General features: G+C 54.2%; 1 protein-coding gene across 2 annotated transcripts in view; it reads left to right on the top strand.

Annotated features, from left to right (window-relative positions):
- The window catches only part of CERK (ceramide kinase), a 45,691-nt gene that overhangs the window by 13,987 nt on the left and 8,920 nt on the right, over nucleotides 1–22,784 (top strand). The window contains exons 2-8 of one of the 2 annotated variants that reach the window (XM_059081672.2): nucleotides 2,909–3,022; nucleotides 3,740–3,862; nucleotides 8,891–9,016; nucleotides 11,094–11,157; nucleotides 13,347–13,492; nucleotides 18,500–18,574; nucleotides 19,455–19,607. In XM_059081672.2, the coding sequence (XP_058937655.1) occupies nucleotides 2,909–3,022; nucleotides 3,740–3,862; nucleotides 8,891–9,016; nucleotides 11,094–11,157; nucleotides 13,347–13,492; nucleotides 18,500–18,574; nucleotides 19,455–19,607 (801 nt within the window). The remainder of the gene's footprint in view (nucleotides 1–2,908; nucleotides 3,023–3,739; nucleotides 3,863–8,890; nucleotides 9,017–11,093; nucleotides 11,158–13,346; nucleotides 13,493–18,499; nucleotides 18,575–19,454; nucleotides 19,608–22,784) is intronic. The other variant, XM_059081673.2, reaches the window with a different exon arrangement.

Below are 22,784 nucleotides of genomic sequence, written 5' to 3'. Positions count from 1 at the left end.
GGCTCCGTTTGACCCCGGGCTGGCCGTTGCCCCCGGCGGACTCGCCTTTTCATCTCAGGAATGTTAAAAAAATCGCCCAGAGAAAGTCGCTTCGGTTTAGTAGTGTAGTACAGCAGAGAGGGTTTTATAAATGCTGCCAGCGAGACCGCGATGTTCCTGCAGGGCGGTGTATAGTTTGGCCGGACTTTGGTTGAAGATCTTCAAGTTCTGTTGTAGGCGTGTATATGTATGGCGGTTTATTATCCAGCAGTTAAAACAAAGACTTGCTTGATCAGGGAAGGTGTCGGCGTGGGAGCTAGAACGAGATCAAGTGGGGGGCAGCGGCCCCTGCAGGGAGTAGCCACCCCCTCCCCCTCCGGCTTTGCCAGGAAGGCGGGCAGGGGCGGAAGGGCACGGGCAGCCGCATTCCCAGCCTGGGGTGTTGAATTAACCCGCGTGCTGAGTGGTAGTGGGTAGACACTGAAAGGTCCAGGCGGAGCCGAGCCACGCTCACATTGTCTGCGGCTCAGTGGGGGCGACGAACCCCAGCAGGAAGGCTGGCGGCCGCCCGAGGTGGAGAGGAGCCTGGCTGGCTGGGCACGCGAGCCTGTGGACAGAGCACCCTTCACGGGGCTGGGGGATGCAGGAGTGGGGGTGGGGGCGTCGAAGAGGTGGGTTTAGATGTAGGCGGTTGGGCGTGAGGCACCTGAGGGACGTGGACGTAACTGGCCAGGTGCACTCCTGGGGCTCTGTGACGCGGGCCTGGTCAGGGTCAACAGGACAGGTGTCCGCCTGTCCCCTGTGGCCCCGGGCCTGGCCTCAGTTTGCCCCCCTGCTCTCTGTGTAGAGAAGGGCTGCTAAGCGCGCTGTGGCCCTGTGAGCGCGAGGTGGTCGTTCTCAGTCGGCGCCCTTGCCTTCGGGAGACGTTGGCCGATGTCTGGCGTGTCGGCACGGGAGGCGCCGGCATCCGTGGCTGGAGCCCGGGGTGCGGCTCGAACCCTACGTGACGGGACGGCCCACCGCAGAGAGGTGCGGAGTGGGGGGCCCTGGGCCAGGGAGGCTCCCGTAGGGTCGGGTGGCTTTCGAGTCCTCCTCTCCTTCAGAGGTCCCCGTCTATCCCATATGCAGTGCAGGGTCATGCAAGATGCAAGCAAAGGGACAGAGATGCTAATACTGTGCAGAAAATGAAAGTGACGCCCGCGTTCCCACCACCAGCCCTGTGCAAGATGCTCCTCGGAGAATATCTACTTGTACATCCAGAAATGTATAACGTATACCTGGTGCGTTCACACGACGTGCACTGCTGTGCTCGGAAGCCTCTCCGTGCCAGCACAGATAGGTCGGCCAGGGGGCTACAGTGTCACTTTTCCCCTTAGGGGACAGCCGGTCGCCTCTCCTTTGGCCGGTGATCGATTCTTCCAGTCAAACTAAATTCCCGAGACTGGAGGTTTGCTCCTTACAGACTCTTTCTGCGGGTTAATATCCGTGAGTCATCCATCACTTCCCAGGGACTCTCTGATTCTCGATGCCTCCTAACTAGACATAAGGGTTTTGCAGAACAGGGTGCAACACTGACCTGCAAACGTGAAGGGACACACGGCAGGGTGCAGAGGAATGTGGCCTCGGGGTCAGCAGGCGAGGGGGGCTGAAAGGAACCTGTTTCGTGCTGGACCCCTCTCACCCCGATCGGGTAGCTTCCAAAACCCCTCCCAGTTTGACACGACGAGCCCGGTGTGTTGTCGTGAAGTTCAGGCTGAGCTCCTGGCCCAGCAGACGGAGGGGCCGATGGAGGCGGTCACTCGCCAGGTCCTGCTCTGGAGGTCCCCCCGCCCCAGGCACAGACTCACCCAGGACGGCCTCCAGCCAGACCCCAGGATTCTCTTGGTGTCATTCCTCAATCGATTAGGGATGCAGATAGTGATGATGGTTCTTTCACGTCCCCATGGATCTCTGCGCCTTTTTTGAGAAAATAATTGTGTATCACCACATCTGTTAATGTAACAGCAGTGCGCGTATAAAATAGTATATCCTCCTTAGCTGTTTTTGTTTTTCTTCTCACCAAGCGGCAGATAAAGCTTTGGGTGAGCTGAATGTAGCGGAAGGTGGGGAGAGCTAGACTGCAGGTTTCATAGCCACGCCGGGGCCTGACCAGGAGCTGCCGTGCTCTCTGCGTGAAGGCGGACGGTGACTGCCGCCAGCCGTCACCGGTGGGCCTTGGGAACGCAGCCTGTCCACACTGGGGGCTTGTCTTCCAGCTTCTCTGCTCCCCAGTGCCCGTGCTGTCCTCGGGGGGCTCTTCCTGGGCCCCACCTGCCATTACAAGCTGTCGCCTCACGTGCCCCACAGCTGTTTGTGTGTCCGGCCTTACCTGGAGGCCTTACCTGGTGGCATCTGCAGGCCCGCAGTTATGACTGGGTTTCCCACGGTAGAGGATGTCCTGTGCCGTCACCCCTACGTCCACCCAAGTCTCCCCTTTCTCCTCCTGCACCCTAGTGGATGGTTGGACCCACCAGGCCTTTCTAGAGCCTCCTATCTGCCCCCGCCCTGCCTTGGTGTGGCCCTGACTCACCTGCACACTCTGTCGTCCTGGGTCTGTTATGTGCGTCTTTCCCACGTGATTTCTGAGCCAGACTGAACACAGGCGCTGGGTCTTGAACATCTTTCCCCAAATTTAATGCAGGAGCTGGCCTGGAAAATTCACAGCCTCCATTTGGTGACTGTGGATAAGACATCCCATCTTCTGATGACACAGAGTTTCCCAAACTTACTTAGCTCTGAATTTTAAAATTATGTATGACTTGTCCTCTCTTCCTTTTGGATGTCTGATGAATTTTGAAGCAGAATGTTTCCCAGCGCTTTGGAGTGGCATTCCTTGTGTTCACGTGAATTCCGTGAACCCTCTTGACGTGAGAATGTGGTGTTTTTACAGATGCCTGCTCTGTGCCTATTTCCGAGATCATCACCGTTGAAGAAACAGACATTAATGGGAAACACCACACGGGTGGAAAATGGCAGAAAATGGAGAAGCCTTACGCTTTCACAGGTAATGTGGCCTGAGTGTTCCTCAGTAATTCCACGCAGGTTACACGAAAGGGAACTTTGTTTGTCACTTGTTTAACAAACTCATTGTGTCCTTGTTTTATCTTTATAGAAAGGTCCTTATATCATTTTTTCCAAGATCTACTTTTATTTATTTTTTATTTATTTTTGGCTGCGTTGGGTCTTCGTTGCTGCACGCGAGCTTTCTCTAGTCGCAGCGAGCAGGGGCTACTCTTCGTTGCGGTGCGCGGGCTTCTCCTTGTGGTGGTTTCTCTTGTTGCGGAGCACGGGCTCTAGGCGCGTGGGCTTCAGTAGTTGTGGCACGCGGGCTCAGTAGTTGTGGCACGCGGGCTCTAGAGCACAGTCTCAGTAGTTGTGGCGCACGGGCTTAGTTGCTCCGCGGCATGTGGGATCTTCCCGGACCGGGGCTTGAACCCATGTCCCCTGCATCGGCAGGCGGACTCCCAACCACTGCGCCACCAGGGAAGTCCCAAGCTCTACTTTTAATATTCTTTTTTTTCTTATTTTTTATTGTTTTTTTTTTACGTGGGTTAAAAGAACGGAGAAATAGGATCTTTTCCCTAATATACCTTGGAAGTTACTAGTCAGAAGAAAAGGGGACCATTGGGGCGTTTTTGAGCGTGAACCTGGGGTTAGTGTGAGGGGAACGTGTTCCCCGGTCCGCAGGGCCTCAAGCTCACAGCGTGTGTTCTCTGTGCAGTGCATCGTGTGAGGAGGGCCCGGCGGCACCGCTGGAGGTGGGCGCAGGTGACCTTCTGGTGTCCTGAGGAACAGCTGTGCCACCTGTGGCTGCAGACCCTCAGGGAGCTACTGGAGAAGCTGAGTACGTGCGCGGTTTGTATTCGGCACAGCCTCCTGTAACCAAGGCGGACGTGATGAGTCGCTGTGGCTTTTGAGCGCTTTACTGATTGGAGGACCACGCGGTGTGGTGCCCAGAGCCCGGCCCCCAGGGCGCTGGTACCTTCGCTTACAGCCGCGAGGCTTGGGGCGGGCCCCTTGGCTCTCGGGCCAGGTTTCTTTTCCTGGGAAGTGGGGTGAGCATGCCTGCCCTCGCGGTGAATGGAGGATTAAGCCAGGTGCCTGGGGAAGGCACCTGTGTCCCCCTGGGGTGTGTCGGAACGCCTGAGCCGTGCGTTCTTGCTGTGCAGGCAGAGTCTGTCTGGCACACTTGACGGTAGGTGTCAACGCATTTTGTGTCTGGAACACTGTTTCATGTTGTGTGGGTATCATCTTTTTTTTTTCTTTTTTTAATTGAAGTACAGTTGCTTTACAATGTTGTGTTAATTTCTGCTGTACAGCAAAGTGATTCAGTTATACATATACACATATTCTTTTCCATGATGGTTTATTACAAGATATTGAATAGAGTTTCCTGTGCTCTGCAGCAGGACCTTGTTTATCCATCCTGTATATAGTAGTTCGCCCCTGCTAATCTGTTTGGATATAATCTTAATACACAGTCTTGACAACTCAGTGCAGGCTTCAGCCATAGAAAAGAAAGAGCATGTGTTTAGATTGGTTTTATATCTTTTAAAATTAATTTGGCATCTAGATTAAAAAAGTGAATTATAATTTGTTTGAAGAAGGTATTTCCCACACAGCAGCTTGAGAGAGACTTCCTGGCTTGGAAAAGCACGCGTTCGGCTTAGCATCTGGGCGGCAGGACTTGGATTCTCCATTTCGCCGTCTGATTCTGTGGGACGGGATGGGGTGTTTGGTCCCCCGCCGTCCGTCCAGCCAGCGCGTCGACCTTTCCTTCCATCTCAGACCGCTGGCACTCTGTCCTCTGCTTGTCCGCTGGACTTCTGAGCGAGTCTGGTTGGGAGGTTGCCTCAGTTCCTCTACCGCCACCTCCCCCCTCCTCCTGACCCTCCCTCCTCATCCTCACCTGCTCTCTCCCCTCTGTCCTCCGGTTGTTTTCATGAGACTTTGAGTCTTTGGATCAGGATGATTCTGGAGGTTCAGACTCCAAGAGGAAGCCCTCTGAACCTGCCCCCCACTGAATAATGGGACTTTTTTCACAGAAAAACCTATACAGTCGTGCATCTGCTATAATCTACTTGTATCTAAAAATATTCTACAATTCAGTCTTTTCAGCTGCTCTGTCACTTTGTGTTACTGCTGAATGTTTAATTGAAGTATCACTAGACACGAAGAAGTTCTCGCACACCGAGCGCCCTTGGGTAACCAGCACACAGGTCAGGAGACACCGCTGGCAGCCCCCCCGGAGCCCCGGGGCCCCCGCCGTCGCTCCCCAAGGGTGACGATCACCTGACTTCAAACACCTGGGCCCGTTTCGTCCTCTTGTGGTCGGATCACAGCCGACACTCCCGCCTCTGGCTCTCTGGCAGCTTGTCTCGTCCATCACGTGCGGGGCGGGTGGCCCGGTCTCTGGGCTGCGTGGTGTTCCAGGGGATGAGTGTCTGGCCGTTTGTGCAGCCCTTTTACCGTCGATGGCCACTGGATGGCCTCCTGACGTGGCCATCGTGAGCAGAGCTGTACTGCACACTCCCGCATGCGCCTCCTGGTGTGCGCGGGACTGGACTTGCGGGGCTGGTGGCGGGTGTGAGCCTCAGTGCAGGCGGCCACACTGTCTTCCGAACTGGAGGTCCCGGGGCCACGCCCAGCAGCAGGGGGCTGGAGCTCTGCCGGTGCCACACCTTGACCACACCTGTATAAAGCTGTAGTTCCTCTGGTGGGTGTGTCCGTAGTCTTGCATTATGGTCTGAATTGGCATTTCCCTGGCGGGAGCGCGTTTCTCAACTTCAGCGGCTCTGTTCATGGGCCATTTGGAGATCCTCTTTTGTGAGGTGTCCGTCCAGGTGTTTTACCCATCTTTCTGTTGGGTTGTCTGTCTGTCTACATGATGTGTAGAAATTCTTTACATATTGTAGATCTGAGTCTTTCGTTGGATTTTTGAATTACAGATACCGTCTCCCACTGGATGGCTTGTGTTTTCACTCTCTTCATTCCATTCTTTTGATGGACATTCTTACTATTTACATAGCTCTGTCTATCTTTTTTAAAAACTCTGTGGCTAGTTTGTGTCCTATTTAGGGACAGCTTTTCTGCTCCAAGGCCACAAAGATGGTTTCCTCTCAGAGCTTTGCTCTACCTCTCGCTTTCAGAGCTGTGGTCCATTTGGAAGTGAGGTGTGTAAGCCATGTGCAGTAGGCGGTCGAGGTTCACGTTCCTTAACTGTAGGTATCTGCTTCACCCCGCGCCGTCTGCGGGAAAGCTTGTCCTTTCCCCACCTCACTGTGGTGCTGTGATTTTGTCTTCAACTTATTTTTTCCTCATATATAGACATTTAATTGGATTTTGTATTTCACCTTGCATCCAATGACCTTGCTAAATTCATTGATTAATAGTTTGATGATTCTTTTTGTCAACTGTGAATAATGACTGTTCTGTTTCTTCCATCTCAGTTCTTATGGCTTTTTCTTTCTTTTTCTTACCCTTTTGCCCTGGTTTGGACCTCCGGCGCTGGGGGAGGGTCTTGGTCCTGATCTTGGGGGAAACTTTTCAGCATCCCGCTGTCGAGAATGATGTTTCTTAGGTTTTTTTTTGTTTTGTTTTGTATTTTTGCCACGCTGCCTGGTATGCGGGGATCGAACCACGTGCCCCCTGCAGTGGGGGCAGGGTCTTAACCACTGGGCCGCCAGGGAAGCCCCAGGTTTTTTTAAGTAAGTTTTAAAAATCCAGATTAAGGAAGTTCCTTTCTAATCCTAGTTTTCTGAGAATTTTAAAAAATCATCATTGGATGTGTAATTTGATAAGTGCTTTTCCTGCGTCTGTTGAGATGGTTGTATGATTTTCTTCCTTTTGAGTTAGCGTGTTGAAAAACATCGGTGTCTCCTTGTATTTTGTATAAAAGCCTTTGTGTTCCTAGAGTAAATCCTACTTGGTAATGATGTATTGCCCTTTTTGTGCATTTCTGGATTTGACTTGATGATATTTTGTTTAGGGTTTTCTCACCTAGGCTCAGGGGAGAGATAGACCTGTGAGTTTCCTTTCTGTAAATGTGCTTGTCTGGTTTTGCTGTCCAGCTTGCAGCGGTCACACGTACACAGAGTTGAGAGGTGCTTCCTTCCTCTCTGTCGTGTGGAAGAATTTCTATAATGTTGAGGCTACTTTTCCCCTTTAATATTTGGAAGCATTAAGTGGTGAAACCACCTGGGGTTTTCTTTGTGGCAAGGCTTTTACTAATGGCTTCAGTTTCTTTATTAGATATCAGACTATTCAGATTTTCTATTCTGTCACTTTTGGTAAATTGTATTTTTTGAGAAATGTGTCTCTTACATAAAAATTTACAAATTTATTGGCATAAGTTTAATAAATCCTTTCACTTTCCTTGTCATGTTTGTAGGTTCTGAAATAATGTCCTCTTTCTCATTCCTGATATTGTTAATTTGTGGTTTTTCCCCTTTTCTTTTTATCAGTTTTATAAGGACTTATCAATTTTATGAATCTTTTCAAAGAATAGACTTTTGGCTTTGATTTTTCTCTATTGTGTATTGCCTTCAATATTTTATTATGAAGATTTTCAAACATACAGAAAAACTGAAAAAATCGTACCGTAGACATTCATACACGCACCACCTACATTCTGCAGTTGTTAACATTTTGCTGGCTTTGCTTTGTCTGTGTCTCTCTGGCCATCCATTAGTTAATGGTGTGTTTGCTGTGTTTCCAAGTAAGTGACAGACATCAGGGCATGACCCGTCAGACACTTCAGCACGCGTGTCATCACCTAGAGGTCAGTATTTGTTTTCAGTTTGGAGGTAGAAATGGACAAACGGTAAGTGTAAATCAGTGAGCTCTGAAGCATACGTGCACCCATGCAGCCCAGACCCTGTGAGCCTTAACATCACCCCGGTCTCCCCGTGGCCCTCCCCGGCCAGTCCGGAGACGCCCGCCAGTCTGATTGTTTCTTTTCGTCATTGTTGCCCCGTGTCAGTTCTGCCGCGTAAACGGGGTCGTGTAGAAGGGGCCGTTTTGTGTCATTCTTCCATCTCTCAGCACCCTGCTTTTGGTATCGATTCACGTTGGTTAAGTGTTATCGGTGGGCTGTTCCTTTCCATTGCCGAACGATACGCCTTTGGTCCCATTCTGTGTGTCCAGACGTCAGTGGGTGGACACCTGGTGGGTCTCCACGGTTTGGCTGCCGTGACGGTGCTGTTGTGAGCGTTCACGTGTCGGATTCTGTGTGGACCCAGGGCTTCGATTTTCTTGCTACTTTTATTGACTTGTTGGTTAAATTTGGTTTTTAAGTATCAGAATCTACTTGAACCGACCCAAGCAGAAGTGTGGAAGTTGCTGGAAGAAAACAGGGTGTTTCAGGAGCCCTGGGTGTAGGCGGTTAGCCGGGCCTCTGGAAGGGACATCCTGCCGTCCTTCCGTCTCTCTGTCCATCTGCAGATGGAGCGTTCGCTGTGCCTGTCCCTCTGTCTTTCTCTCCCAGCGCTCCGTGCTGTATGTCTATTTCTCTCATTTTCTGCAGACTCTCTTTCCTTCACATGAAGCAGAATGAGGCTGCTGCTTCCGGGATTTACACCCGCTAGGACTCCTCATCAGGAGAGAGCGTCCTTCTCTGCCAGGATTCTGAATCCCGGGGCGGCCATCCCCCTGGCCGATGTGCAGAGCACCTGCCCGATCTCACAAGCTGTGCTTTTCTCTTTTCAGAGATTAGGAAACTCTTGAGCACCGTTCTTTACCTTAAAAATGCTTTTTGTCAGATAATACTAAGCAGAGCTCTAGAACCACTGTAGCTTGATTTTGTTCAGTAACCCAGTTCTTCACTTTGATCACTGACGTTCACTGTGACTTACGCGGTGTCGCTGTTTCGCAGCATCTAGACCAAAGCACTTACTGGTGTTCATCAACCCGTTCGGCGGGAAAGGACAAGGCAAGCGGATCTACGAGAGAAAAGTGGCGCCGTTGTTTACACTGGCCTCCATCACCACCGAGATCATTGGTAAGGCACAGGGATCTCTGTAGAAGGAAATTTGAGAATGACTCAGATATGGTCACTAGGGAAGATTCTTATTGTATTAAGATTTTTTTTTTTTTTTTGGCCATGCTTCGCAGCTTTGCAGGATCTTAGTTCCCCGGCCAGGGATCGAACCCGGGCCCCAGCAGTGAGAGCGCCGAGTCCTAACCCCTGGACCACCAGGGAATTCCCTGTTTACGATTATTTTAACAAACTGAAGTGTTGGGTTTTTTGGCATACCAGAATGATAAGAATACAAAGTGAAGAACGTAGACTGTTCTAGCCAAATATTAGCATATAACGCACTCAGGAAAAACATTAAGGATAAAAGGACAAAGATTATGGACAGAAAATTCTTGCAAGAGATACAAGCAATTAGTAAGGCTTAGAAATCATTTCACCAGTAAGTGGTATTTTTAAGAAACACGATGCAATGCCACATTTGCGGTACTGAGTTTCAGAGCAAGTTCTGGATGCTCGGAGGGTGTAGGGAGACGGTTTCTCCCTTCAGAGATTTGAGGGTTTTGTGTAAACTTATTAAAGGGCCACTTGGCAGTGCGGGTCAAGACCCTCAAAAAGGAGGGGGTTTTTGTCCAGTCTTACAGTTTTCTAAACTTCCGTGAGAAAACCATCAGCTGTACCCAGAGGGCGAGGTACACAGGTGTCCATTGCCTCATTTTTATAAAAGCAAAACACTGGAAACCGCTTACACCCCCAAACAGGAAACATAAAGATAAAATTGTGGTGAATCTGAAGGAATAGTATGTAGCTCTTTAGAATGGTCTTTACAAGGAATTTTTAATGATGAAAAAGGGATTGTGATAAGATGTTGGGAAAACAAGGACACAAAATTGTGTGTACAAGTGAATTTCAAGAGGTTTTTTTTTTTTTTTTTTTTTCTTTGTGGTACGCGGGCCTCTCGCTGCTGTGGCCTCTCCCGTTGCGGAGCACAGGCTCCGGACGTGCAGGCTCAGCGGCCACAGCTCACAGGCCCAGCTGCTCCGCAGCACATGGGATCTTCCCGGACCGGAGCACGAACCCGTGTCCCCTGCATCGGCAGGCGGACTCTCAACCACTGCGCCACCAGGGAAGCCCCTCAAGAGAGTTTTTGTTGGGACTTCCCTGGTGGTCCAGTGGCTAAGACTGCATGCTTCCACTGCGGGGGGCCCAGGTTCGATCCCTGGTCAGGGAACTACATCCCACATGCTGCAACTAGAGATCTGCGTGCCACAAATGAAGATCCTGCACGCGGCAATGAAGATCCCATGTGCCGCAACTAAGACCCAGTGCACCCAAGTAAAAAAATTAATAATTTTTTTTTAAAAGAAAGAGCTTTTGCTACAGTGAGTATACAGACTATGGGCTAACATTTTCTTTCTTCTACATTTTGGTATATTCTAAAATTTTCCAAGTCCCTTGGATAATAAGGGAAAACTATAAAATAGAAGATGTAATCTCTTCCAAAAAAAGTTATTATTTGTTGGCAATCAAATGCCAAGAATGTGGGACTTCCCTGGTGGCGCAGTGGTTGAGAATCCGCCTGCCAGTGCAGGGGACATGGGTTCGAGCCCTGGTCTGGGAAGATCCCACATGCCGCGGGGCAACTAAGCCCATGGGCTACGACTGCTGAGCCCACGAGCCACAACTACTGAAGCCCACGCGCCTAGAGCCCGTGCTCCACAACAAGAGAAGCCACCACAATGAGAAGCCCATGTACCGCAATGAACAGTAGCCCCCGCTCACCGCTACTAGAGAAAACCTACGCACAGCAGCGAAGACAGCAACACAGCCAAAAGTTAATAAATTAATTAATTTTTAAAAAATGCCAAGAATGTGATGTCCTACCCAGTAGAGTGTTTTCTGAGAGGTCCTGTCCCCTGAGGTCACCATCCCTGTCCGTGAAAGGAATTTGGGTAAGATCGAAGGAGGGATTTCTTCCAGGAAACCCTCCTGAAGATTTTATAGGACCTCATTTTAAAAGCATGCTTTACTTGCCTTTCATTTTAAAGAGGAGTCACAGACTTGAGTGTAAACTCTGTAATGTAATATGTTTTTCCCACAGTTACTGAGCACGCTAATCATGCCAAGGAGAGTTTATACGAGCTCAATATAGACAAGTATGACGGGTAAGTCAGCGTCTTTCGTCTGATCGATAAATAGTCAGCTCTCGCCAAGTTTTACCCATCTGGCTTCATTTTATTCACTCCCTTTCCTTACACGTTTTTTCCTAGTTGTAGAAGTAAAATAAACCTTCTTCTCCTAGAAAATTAGGAAAGGCAGAAAAGTTCAGTCATGTTCTTCTCCTTGGAAAGCCACCGTGTAAATGTAATAGTTTTGTTTTCCTTTTCAGTCTTACCACCTACGTACAGAAGTTTTTTTCTGTATCGTTTGAAAGTATGTTATAGATATGATCAGTTTTCGTCCCTAAATATTTGTGTATATTTCCTAAAAGCAAGGATATTCTCTTACAGAGCTAAACCGCAGTGATCAAAACCAGGAGATTAGCACTGATACGAATGCCGATACGCATTTGCTGTCCGTATCAGACCTGCCCGCTGTCCCATTGCTCCCTAAGGCACAAGAGCCCTGGATCGCACGTTGCCTCCAGACTCAGTGGGCGTGCCTCTGGTCTCCCGTAACCCGGACCACGTCCTCAGCCTTCTTGGCATGGCTGAATTTTGAGAGAACAGGCCAGTGCCTTTGCAGCATGTCCCTTGGTTTGGGGTCTGTCTGAGGCTTCCTCTTGGTCAGGACCTGCTTGTGCGTTTCTGGCTGCGACAGCGCAGAGTGGGTGCTGTGCTCGTCCCCGCAGGAGGCACCGGCCCCGAGTGGGACTCTGCATCTGTGTTGCGTCTGTATCTGCTGGCATGTCAGCTCCTGGAGAGCCGGCCTCCTCTGCCTTGTGCACAGCTGTCCCCGGCGCCTGGCACAGGGCTGGCACGCGGCAGGTGCCCCGTGAATGAACAGACGAGGCTGGGGAAAGGTGGTGAGGATCCCCGGAAAGCTTGTACGTAGATGTCCTATAGGCTCGGGTGTTTTGGAAAGATACTTTTGTTTTAATTTATTTATTTTGTTTATTTATTTTTGGCTGCGTTGGGTCTTTGTTGCTGTGCGCGGGCTTTCTCTAGTTGCGGCGAGCGGGGGCTACTCTTCGTTGCGGTGTGCGGGCTTCTCACTGCAGTGGCTTCTCTTGTTGCGGAGCACGGGCTCTGGGCGCGCGGGCTTCAGTAGTTGTGGCTCTTGGGTCTAGAGCGCAGGCTCAGTAGTTGTGGCGCACTGGCTTAGTTGTTCCTCGGCATGTGGGATCTTCCCGGACCAGGGCTCGAACCTGTGTCCCCTGCATTGGCAGGCGGATTCTTAACCACTGCGCCACCAGGGAAGCCCCGGAAAGATACTCTTGAAAGCTGCGTGGCAAGTAGCGATGAGGATTGGACCCAAGGAGGCTGCCAGAGGTTATGGGTCTTGGGCAAGAGCTGGCTGGACAGTGGCAGAGGCAGAAGGGCTGCTCTGCAGGACGTTTTGGGGGAGAATCGGCTGGTCCCTGTGACCGAGTCCTCACCAAGTGTCATCAAGCAATGAGCTGAGCTGAAGCAGGCTTTGGTATGGGGGATGTCAGCTGAGCTGTGGGCTCCCTCCAGTCGGGTCAGCGTGAAGGCTGAGGGCAGCCAGGGGCTGAACGGCAAGCTTTGTGACCAGGAGCGGCGGCGTCCTGGGTGTTCCTGTGCCCCATCCCAGGGCCCCAAGAAGGCTCTAGGGTCTCAAGTGGGCAACTGTGCCGCTGGGGACCTCAGGCAGTGTAAAGAGCTTCCCTGGAGGGAAGGGTCACACGGCGGGAGTGGGTCGTGAGTGGGGGAGGGGTGGGGGGAGCATCAGGGAGGGAAGAAGCCACGTGTCACCTGCCCCAGAGGCCGAGTTCCTGGAGAACTTGTTCAGGGGCTGCAGGGCAGAGGGTAGCAGCCTGCTGAGCTCATGTTGTGTCTGCTTGTTTTTCGTCAGCCTCGCCTGCTAGGGACGGAAGGGACATTCTCTGCAGGTGGGCCCCGGGCCCTGCCCTGCTCGACCTGTCAGAGCCGGGCCGTGTGGCTACGGCGGGCATCCGGAGCCTCTCCCCGCAGGGCTTGGCCGCAGACACGGAGGGTCTGAAGAGGTCTGCCGCAGCAGCGGGGAGCGAACCGAGATGGGTGGGGAGTGTGCCGGCCGACGGGGCGCGGGCACAGCTGCGGCCGGGTGGCGGCTCGGAGGCCAGCGCAGGAGGGAGCTGGCGGTGCGGTGCGGGGCGGGTGCTCAGGGCCTGACCCCTGTGCTCCTCCTGCAGCATCGTCTGTGTGGGCGGAGACGGCATGTTCAGCGAGGTCCTGCACGGCCTGCTGGGCAGGACGCAGAGGGACGCCGGCGTGGACCAGGACCAGCCCCGGGCGGCGCTCGTGCCCAGCCCGCTAAGGATCGGCGTCATCCCTGCGGGTACGCGGGCCGGGGGGCTCCCCCTCGGGTTTTCCTTGAGGCTCATCCCTTCATTGCAGGTGTGCCCTCCTCTCCACGCGCCCGACACAGGGCCGCCGCTGTGTGCGGGAAGGGGTCCCGCCGTGCCCCCCGGACGCCTGCTTCCCGCCAGGCACGGGGGGCGCGGTCCGTGCTCTCAAAGGGATGGCCGTCTGGCAGTGGGGGCTGGGGGAGGCCCAGGGCCCAGTGCGGGAGAAGGGGAGCGTGGGGAGCCGGCGGTGTCCCGGAAGAAGTGACGGCACCCGGGGCTGGGGGCTGGCGTCGGGGCGGAGGCCGGCAGTGCCGTGTCCCGAGGCAGCCGGCTCGGCGTGTTTGGCGTCTCCGGGAAGCAGCCGGCTCTTAGGAGAATCACCGCGTTAAGCCGGCGGGGTGGAGGGGCTGAAGCCGGGGCTTTGCGGACCACTCAGTGGAAGGAGGCACCCTCCTCGCCCTGTGTCTGAGCCACCGCGGCAGGGACCCTGGCAGGCCGGGTTTGGGTAGACATCCGCGTTCTCCGGTGGCTCTGAGAGTGGTGCCGTCACCCCATTTTCTGGGTGACGATGCAGGGTGCCGGGCTCAGGTTGCATGGTTGCCCAGAAGGGCGTGGACGGTGGGGCTCGGAGGCCGCCCCGCCCCGCCTGGGAAAGGCTGTCCTTCTCCACCTGCCCGAGCGTCTGTGTGTTAAGGATGTTCCCCTCAGCGGGCCACGTGCTCTCCAGCTTCTCTGCCGCGCTCGGCTTTTGTCCTTTAACCTTGTACGTGGTGTTTCTGGACTCCGTGAACTGTATTTTTCTACATTCTAATCTGTTTTTCCTTTATGCCTCTGTCACCATTTGCCCGTGTGGCTCTGATACCTGAAACCCTGGGCTATTTAAATGGTTGAAGGGCGCGAGGGCTCAGGCTGACGCCACACACGGCGAGTGCTTCCGGGCAGACGCCCTGCTTCTCCGCGGCCTGGCATGGACCGGGTCTTGCTGTGGAGCTCAGCAGACACACGGGCCAGCGTGGCAGGAGAGGCTCCTCCCAGGGGGTCCCAGGAGCCTTCCTGAGACGTGGTGGGTGAGGGGCCGGGCGCAGTGTGACGCATGCCAAGGGTCCCCTGGAGCGGCGGGTGGCCATGGGAACAGCGGTGCGCTCAGGAGGGGGGCTAGAGGGACTGGGGAGAGGCCCTGGGTCGGGCTCTTGCCTTGAGGGCCGCGCGTGAGACCACCCGCTGTGGTCCGTTCTAGAGCAGCAGCGGGGGGGCTGCCCGGGTCCCGGGGTGGGGGGCAGCGCCGGACACACCGGGTGTGTGGTCGGCTGTGGCTTGGGCACGGCTTCAGTGGCAGAGCCGGCAAGACTTGGTGAATCGGATGGCGCAGCCCGCCCAAGCCCCCCCGCACTGGGTTGTGGGCACTGGCCTTGGGGCTCAGGGACGGTGTGTCGGGCTTCGGAGCTGGTGGTCCCGCCTGCGCCCTGCTCAGGTCTCAGGAAGGCCAGCACAGCAGGGGCAGGGAGACAGCAGTGCCCAGACTGTGCTTGCAGGAAGAAGGGCGCACGCCCGCTGCCTCTGCCCTGGGCCAGGTGACACGGCGTCCGGGAGGGCCGCCTCTCAGGTGGGGCCTCGAGGAGGGGGGAGGCTGCAGGTGGCTCTGGGGCACAGGGGCTGGGGGTCAGGAGGCTGCTGACGCCCGAGAGAAACCAGATCTTACGTCTGGAGCTGGCGCTCCCCCTGTGTTCAAGTCTTCACCACACAGAGATAACTGGGGAGTTACGTTGTCCCCAGAGGGGGCAGTGAGCTGTTGGAAGCAGACTGAATGTTAAACAAGCGAGAAGTGGTGTTTTGGGGGGACGAAAAAGAATCAGACGTTCTCCTGCCCTGAAGCGGCTGTCTGCTGGTGCCCCGGGCGCCAGCCCAAAGCACAGGGCTCCACGGCCCGCAGACGCCCCGCGCTCCATCCGTCCGTGGCCTCGGTGGGTCCCCGTGCGTACGCTCTGCTGGCCTCCCATGGGCCGGCCTCGCTGGGGGCCTCGCGAGGGAACAAGGCGGGGATGTGGGGAGTCCAGGGGGCGAGGCAGGTGATGGGCGTGAGACGGAGAGGACGGAGCAGTGGGGCGCGGGGGGCCTTTCCCGTGGGGTCCCGCTCAGAGGCCGCATCTGGGCCCGATGCTCTAGGCCGGAGGCGCGGCCCGGGCGCGAGCCCGAGGCAGGAACAGGCTTGGCTGTGGCGGCGCCGCCGGGAGCAGGGCGAGCGAGAGGCAGAGTGGAGGGTGTGGGCGCCGCGGGGGGGGCGGGGGGGGACGCGGCCCCGTGGAGGGTGCTGCGCCGAGCGCCTTCGTTGAAGCCCTGATTTTTCAGCAAAGTGGCCCCTGAAACCTACTGGAAACTCGGTTCACTTACCCTATTTGTTGCCCTGCGGACTTGGGTGACCGTGATGCGAGCCCCCCGCCCAGGGCAGCCCCTGCTGAGCCCCCTGCTCTTCTCTGTACAGTTCAGGCGCCTGCACGCTCTGCGCCGTCTCACGCCCTCGGCAGGAGCGTTCGCGGTTCATTCCAGGTGCACGAACTTGGAAAAGTGGGCCGCGTCCAGCCCGGCCCTCTAGAGCCGACGCTTTGCCCCAGGTGCGGCCCGGGACTGACTGACCAACCAGTGGCCTTCAGCCTGTCCCCGTCCTGCCCACTGTCCCCACACGAGGTGCCTCTCAAGCAGCTTCTGTGACAAGGCGCTGTCGTTGAGAAGGGTCATCAGAAAGGGCCCGTCTTTGTCATGGCTGTAAAAAGGATGATGGAGCAGGTCAGAAGGGCTGGGTTTTCCCTACTCGAAACCAATCCCTTAATGAGATTTTCAGCTTGATTCCAACATCTGTGTAATAGAAGAGCAGTTAGATTCTAGGTAGACCCAGAAATAAAGAGGGACTTTAAAGGTCAAAAGGACACGGTGCAAAGTGCAGACCACTCGTTTCTTCATTTTTATTTGAGATCAATGCTGACTTTCTACTGATAAAAAGATTGCTGAATATACAAGTTATATCTGATAAAATGCAGGACTTCCCTGGTGGCGCAGTGGTTAAGAATCCGCCTGCCAATGCAAGGGACTCGGGTTCGAGCCCTGATCCGAGAAGATCCCACATACCGAGGGGCAACTAAGCCCGTGCGCCACGGCTACTGAGCCTGCGCTCTAGAGCCCGCGAGCCACAGCAAGAGAAGCCACCGCAATGAGAAGCCCACGCACTGCAACAAGGAGTAGCCCCCGCTCGCCGCAACTAGAGAAAGACCGCGCACAGCAACGAAGACCCAAGGCGGCCAAAAATAAAAATAAAATAATTAATTAATTTTTTTTTAAATGCAGGGGATGTTGGATGTCTGATCAGTTTTTGTTCTAAAGGATGGTTTGTGAAGAAAGTAAACAGTGCAGTAGGCACGTAAGGGGAGCAAGCGGGCTCTGGAAATTCTGGGAAGTTCTAGGGATATGAAGGTGTGCTTCAAGTTAATTTCGCGGCTCTCTTGTAGTTTATTTTGTCAGAAATGTTTATACCCGTTACTCGATTACCCTCACTTAGAAAAATAAGGGTGTGGAAGAGAGTCTGAAGCCATTTTCCCTGAATACTGTTAATTCCATTTCAAGAAGTAGCCACTCCTGTAATCTTAAATGTTCATTTAAACCGTTTTACTTTTCGGCTCATTTTTGGAATGAGATGTCATTCAAGTCTTCAGGTTAAGATTAACAGAAAAGAAAAATATACAGATTAAAAATATATGAATCTGTATGTGTTTATATAAGTTTCCGACCGTAAGGAGGCATATGTTAGCTTAGATTAAATAGTTAAGAGCCTTCTACTCAGATCTCAAACTGGACCAGCTTCTGTTGCTCTAAGAGATGACAGACACTGCCTGCGATCCAGCACGTCTATTTAGAACCATGGACTTTCAGGCTCCACTTAGGCTGAGGGCCTCATAGAATGTTCCGGGCCCTGAGGACACAGCGTCTGGATCCTGCCTGCGCCAGAGCTTGTGTGCCTGTTTACAGGATGGTGATTCCCTGATGGGCCTCAACCTGTGTTGTTTGTGTGTCTGAGGCAACATTTATGGTGCAGCTCTGGATACCGTCAGAGTTTATTCTTGGGAAATCTAGACTAGGGTTTTCGGCTATTCAGCAGACGTGCTAAAATTCAGGTCGCTCAGCCCCATCCCAGACCTACTGAGTCAGGATCTCGGGGTTGGGGCGGGGCTCAGGAATCTGTTACAGATAAGCACCCGGGAGATTTTCTGCCCACTCAGGTGGAGAACAGAGACGTGGGCGATGACCCAGTTAGACCCGGGACAGACCGAGGGAGGGCCCGTAGCGTCGCGGCCCTGCCCTTGGGGTCCGGGCCCTAGCTGGGGGCTCTGAGGTCACCTCCGCTTTATAGACAGGGGTGTGGGCAGGAGGAGGGAGAGCCCCGGCCAAGCCCGTGGGGTTCAGAGCGGGTCCCGCTGGCCCCTCACATCTGTCAGCCGGCAGCTGCTGTGTCCCCCATGACCCAGGGGTGGGCTGAGGCTCCGGGTCTCTCCGCCGCGCACAGGTCTGCGGTGCTCTTTCTGTGACCTCCGCGAGCTGTCCTTGCTTTGCATGCACTTTCCCACTGCAGAGTCCCTTTGGCCTTGTGGTCTGGAGCCCCAGGGCCGCTGCCCGCCTTTGTGGCAGCCAGGAGCGGGGACACGGCGCAGAGCGCTGAGCCTTGCGCCCCGCCGCCACCGCTGCAGGGTCTGCCCCGGGGCCCCGCCCCCCAGACGGGCTCGGGAGGGGTCTCTGAACTCTCTGTGAGCAGCTGGTTGATGGTAGTCAAGGTCAGTCTCTGTATTCTTGATGAATCGACCTCAGTGACTAATCTTGTAGGCAAACGGAGTTTATTCCTTCTTATTTACTCCAGGGCCGTGGAAGAAATGGAAGAGCTCACCACTCATTCACTTGGAAACACGCGGGGATCTTAAGTGATCGTAGTGACAGTAAGGACCTTTCCCCCCCTTTAGGGTCGACAGACTGTGTGTGCTACTCAACGGTTGGCACGAACGACGCGGAGACCTCGGCTCTGCACATCGTCGTGGGTAGGTGCCTCTCTCAGCGCCGCACTTGGCTTGTTCCATCCCAGGTCCCCGGGCGCACGCGGGTGCCCGTCCATCCGCCAGCAGGGCCCTGGCTGCCGCCCTTCCCCTGCCACTTCCCATCCCATCCAGCGGGGCGACCTTCAGAAGCAGAAGCGCTGCTCTGCTCAGAACCCTCTGGTGCCCCCCCCAGAGCATCGGGGGTGCCCGGCGCCCGCGCCCCGGTGGTTCTCCGAGGCGTCCCCTGCGCTGGCCAGGCGCTCCTCTGCCCCGACACGTCCGCCCCCTCCTCTGGGGCCCTGCCGTCAGCCCTCAGGCCTGCTCGGGACTCGGCCCCTGGTCGCCCCGTGGGGACAGGCCTCCCCAGTCACACCGTCCCGCCCCGCTCCTCTAGAAGGCGCGCCCCCCGGGGTGGGTGGGGAGCCCCCCCGCTGCTTGTAACGCTGCTCAGAGCTGTCGAGGCGCCTGCAGGGCACACGCGTGGCTCCCCCTCTGCCCGCCCTTGGCCCTGACGGCAGCGCTACTCGCGTGTCATCCGAAGTCACAGAACGGCTGTGTTTACGGATGCTACGTGTGTGAGCTTGCGTTTGAGAACGCCAGGCGCCTTCTCCACCTTCCTTTCAATCGGTGGCGTTTCGCGGGCTCCACGGCCACTTTGTTTTTCCCTCCTCACGGAACAGCTGTCCAAGCCCGTTTTGGAAACTTGAGTCAAATGTGGTCACCTGCGTCGAGAGCAGGAGGCCGGGCGCCCCGGGAGAACAGACCACGGCCTCGACTGCCTCCTGCCCATCTCACGCCGTGACCCGTGGCTCCGTCACGGCCGCCGGCGCTGTGCGGGGGGACAGGCGGAGGGCGCGGTTGCCATCCTGGCTGCTCTCCGCAGGGGACTCTCTGTCCATGGACGTGTCCTCTGTGCACCACAACGGCACGCTGCTGCGGTACTCGGTGTCCCTGCTGGGCTACGGCTTCTACGGGGACATCATCAAGGACAGCGAGGAGAAGCGGTGGATGGGTCTCGTCAGATACGACTTCTCAGGTGACTCGGGGTAACGCGCCGGGAGCTTCCTCCCCCGGCCTCCGCCTCGCTCAAGGTGGGGCCCCGATCACAGCCCGAAAGCAAGGGGCGAGTCTGACGGGTCCCGGGTGCCCGGAGAGCCCCTGCCGTGGGCCGCAGGCCAGTTCTCGCATCTGCTCAGAGCTGGAACGGGGAGGGATGGCGCTCGATCCCAGATCATACAGACAGGTGACCGTCTGCACTTGCAGGTCGCCTGCAGCACCACCCTTCCAGCCTTCAAATGTGTTTAAATGCAGAAAAGAGGTTTGAAAGGATGTAGGATTCAAAGTTTGACACTTGTTGCTGAGATGAATTCCTTGGCTGTATTTATTTATTTATTTGCAGGGACTTATAGTACTATTTTATTTTATTTTATTTTATTTTTTAACGTCCTTATTGGAATATAATTGCTTTACGCTGTTGTGTTAGTTTCCGCTGTATGACAAAGTGAATCCGCCGTATGCATACGTATATCCCCATATCTCCTCCCTCTTGCGTCTCCCTCCCACCCTCCCTATCCCACCCCTCTAGGTGGTCACAAAGCACCCAGCTGATCTCCTGTGCTATGCGGCTGCTTCCCACTAGCTAGCTATTTTATGTTTGGTGTGTATATATGTCCATGCTACTCTCTCCCTTCATCCCAGCTTACCCTTCCCCCTCCCCGTGTCCTCAAGTCCATTCTCTACTAGCTCTGCGTCTTTATTCCTGTCCTGCCCCTAGGTTCTTCAGAACCTTTTTTTCTTTTTTATATATTCCATATATATATGTGTTAGCATATGGTATTTGCTTTTCTCTTTCTGACTTACTTCACTCTGTATGACTGACTCTGGGTCCATCCACCTCACTACAAATAACTCAGTTTCTTTTCTTCTTATGGCTGAGTAATATTCCATTGTATACATGGGCCACACCTTCTTTATCCATTCATCTGTCGATGGACACTTAGGTTGCTTCCATGTCCCGGCTGTCATAAATAGAGCTGCAGTGAACGTTCTGGTACATGACTCTTTGAATGATGGTTTTCTCAGGGTATATGCCCAGGAGTGGGACTGCTGGGTCGTATGGTCGTTCTATTTGTAGTTTTTTAAGGAACCTCCGTACGGTTCTCCATAGTGGCTGTATCCATTTACATTCCCACCAGCAGTGCAAGAGGGTTCCCTTTTCTCCACGCCCTCTCCAGCATTTATTGTTTGTAGATTTTTTGATGATGGCTTGGCTGTATTTAATGAGTGTCATTTCTCTGGTCACTGCCCTTTATAGGTTACTTTTGGGTAAATTTACAGGCATAACCTTTGGAGATATTTAGGGTTCAGTTCCAGACCACCTCAGGAAAGCAAATATCAAAATAAAGCAAGTCACACGAATTTTTTGCATTCCCAGTGCATATAAAAGTTACGTTTAGGCTGTGCTGTAGTCTGTTAAGTGTGCAATAGCGGTATGTCTAAAAAAAGAAACAGACCTTCATTTAAAAAATACTTCACGGTTAAAAGTGCTCCCCGTCACCTGCGCCTTCAGTCGGTCGTAATCTTGGCGCCGGGTCGTGTGCCTCGACACGGCGGCTGCTGACGGGCCAGGGCCGGGGGGGCTGAGGGCCGGGGGGGGGGCCGCCGCGATGCCTTAAAATACGACCGCAGTGAAGTCCGCCGCATCAGTTGACTCTTCCTTTCAGGAACGATTGCTCTGTAGCCTGCAGTGACATTTGATAGCACTTTCCCCACGGTAGAACTCTTTTCAAAAGTGGAGTCAGTCCTCGCAGACCCTGCTGCTGCTTTATCAGCTAAGTTCACGTCACGTTCTACACCCTTCGCTGGCATTTCAACCGTCTCCACAGCGTCTTCACAGGAGTAGATTCCATCTCGGGAAGCCGCTCTCTTTGCTCATCCATAAGGAGCAACTCCTCATCCATTCGAGCTGTATCATGAGATGCAGCAGTCTGGTCCCATCTTCAGGCTCCACTTCTTTTTTTAAAAAATTTTATAAATTTATTTATTTTATTTATTTTATTTATTTATTTTTGGCTGCCTTGGGTCTTGTTGCTGCGCACGGGCTTTCTCTAGTTGCGGTGAGCGGGGGCTACTCTTCGTGGCGGTGCACGGGCTTCTCATTGCGGTGGCTTCTCTTGTTGCGGAGCACGGGCTCTAGGTGCGCGGGCTTCAGTAGTCGTGGCTCGCGGCCTCTAGAGCGCAGCCCCAGTAGCCGTGGCGCACGGGCTTAGTTGCTCTGCGACATGTGGGATCATCCCGGACCAGGGCTCAAACCTGTGACCCCTGCATTGGCAGGCGGGTTCTTAACCACTGCGCCACCAGGGAAGCCCCAGGCTCCACTTCTGATTCTAGTTCTCTTGCTGTTTCCACCACATCTGCAGTGACTTCCTCCACTGAGGTCTGAACCCCTCCAAGCCATCCAGGAGGGTTGGAATCAACTTCTTCCAAACTCCTGTTAATGTTGACATTTTGACCTCTTCCCATGAATCATCCCAGATGTTCTTAATGGCATCTGGATGGTGAAGGTTTTTGGTTTACTTTGCCCAGATCCATGAGAGAAATTACTGTCTGTGGCAACTATAGCCTTACAAAATGTATTTCTTAAGGAGTAAGACTTGAAAGTTGAAATGGGGATTTCCCTGGTGGTGCAGCGGTTAAGAATCCGCCTGCCAATGCAGGGGACACGGGTTCAAGCCCTGGTCGGGGAAGATCCCACATGCTGCGGAGCAACTAAGCCCGTGCGCCACAACTACTGAGCCTGCGCTCTGGAGCCCGCGAGCCACAACTACTGAGCCTGCTCTCTGGAGCCCGTGAGCCGCAACTACTGAGCCCACGCACCACAACGACAGAAGCCCACGTGCCTAGAGCCCGTGCTCCACACAAGGGAAGCCACCGCAGTGAGAAGGGCACACACAGCAATGAGGAGTAGAGAAAGCCTGCATATAGCAACGAAGACCCAACACACCAAAAATAAATAAATGAATTAATTTTTTAAAAAAGAGAAGAGGGCTTCCCTGGCGGCGCAGCGGTTGAGAGTCCGCCTGCCGATGCGGGGGACGCGGGTTCGTGCCCCGGTCTGGAAAGATCCCACATGCCGTGGAGCGGCTGGGCCCGTGAGCTGTGGCCGCTGAGCCTGCGCGTCCGGAGCCTGCGCTCCGCAACGGGAGAGGCCACA

Source organism: Kogia breviceps, chromosome 12 (genome assembly GCF_026419965.1).
Source record: "Kogia breviceps isolate mKogBre1 chromosome 12, mKogBre1 haplotype 1, whole genome shotgun sequence".
NCBI lineage: Eukaryota > Metazoa > Chordata > Mammalia > Artiodactyla > Physeteridae > Kogia > Kogia breviceps.
This window is presented reverse-complemented; position numbering and strand designations above follow the sequence as displayed.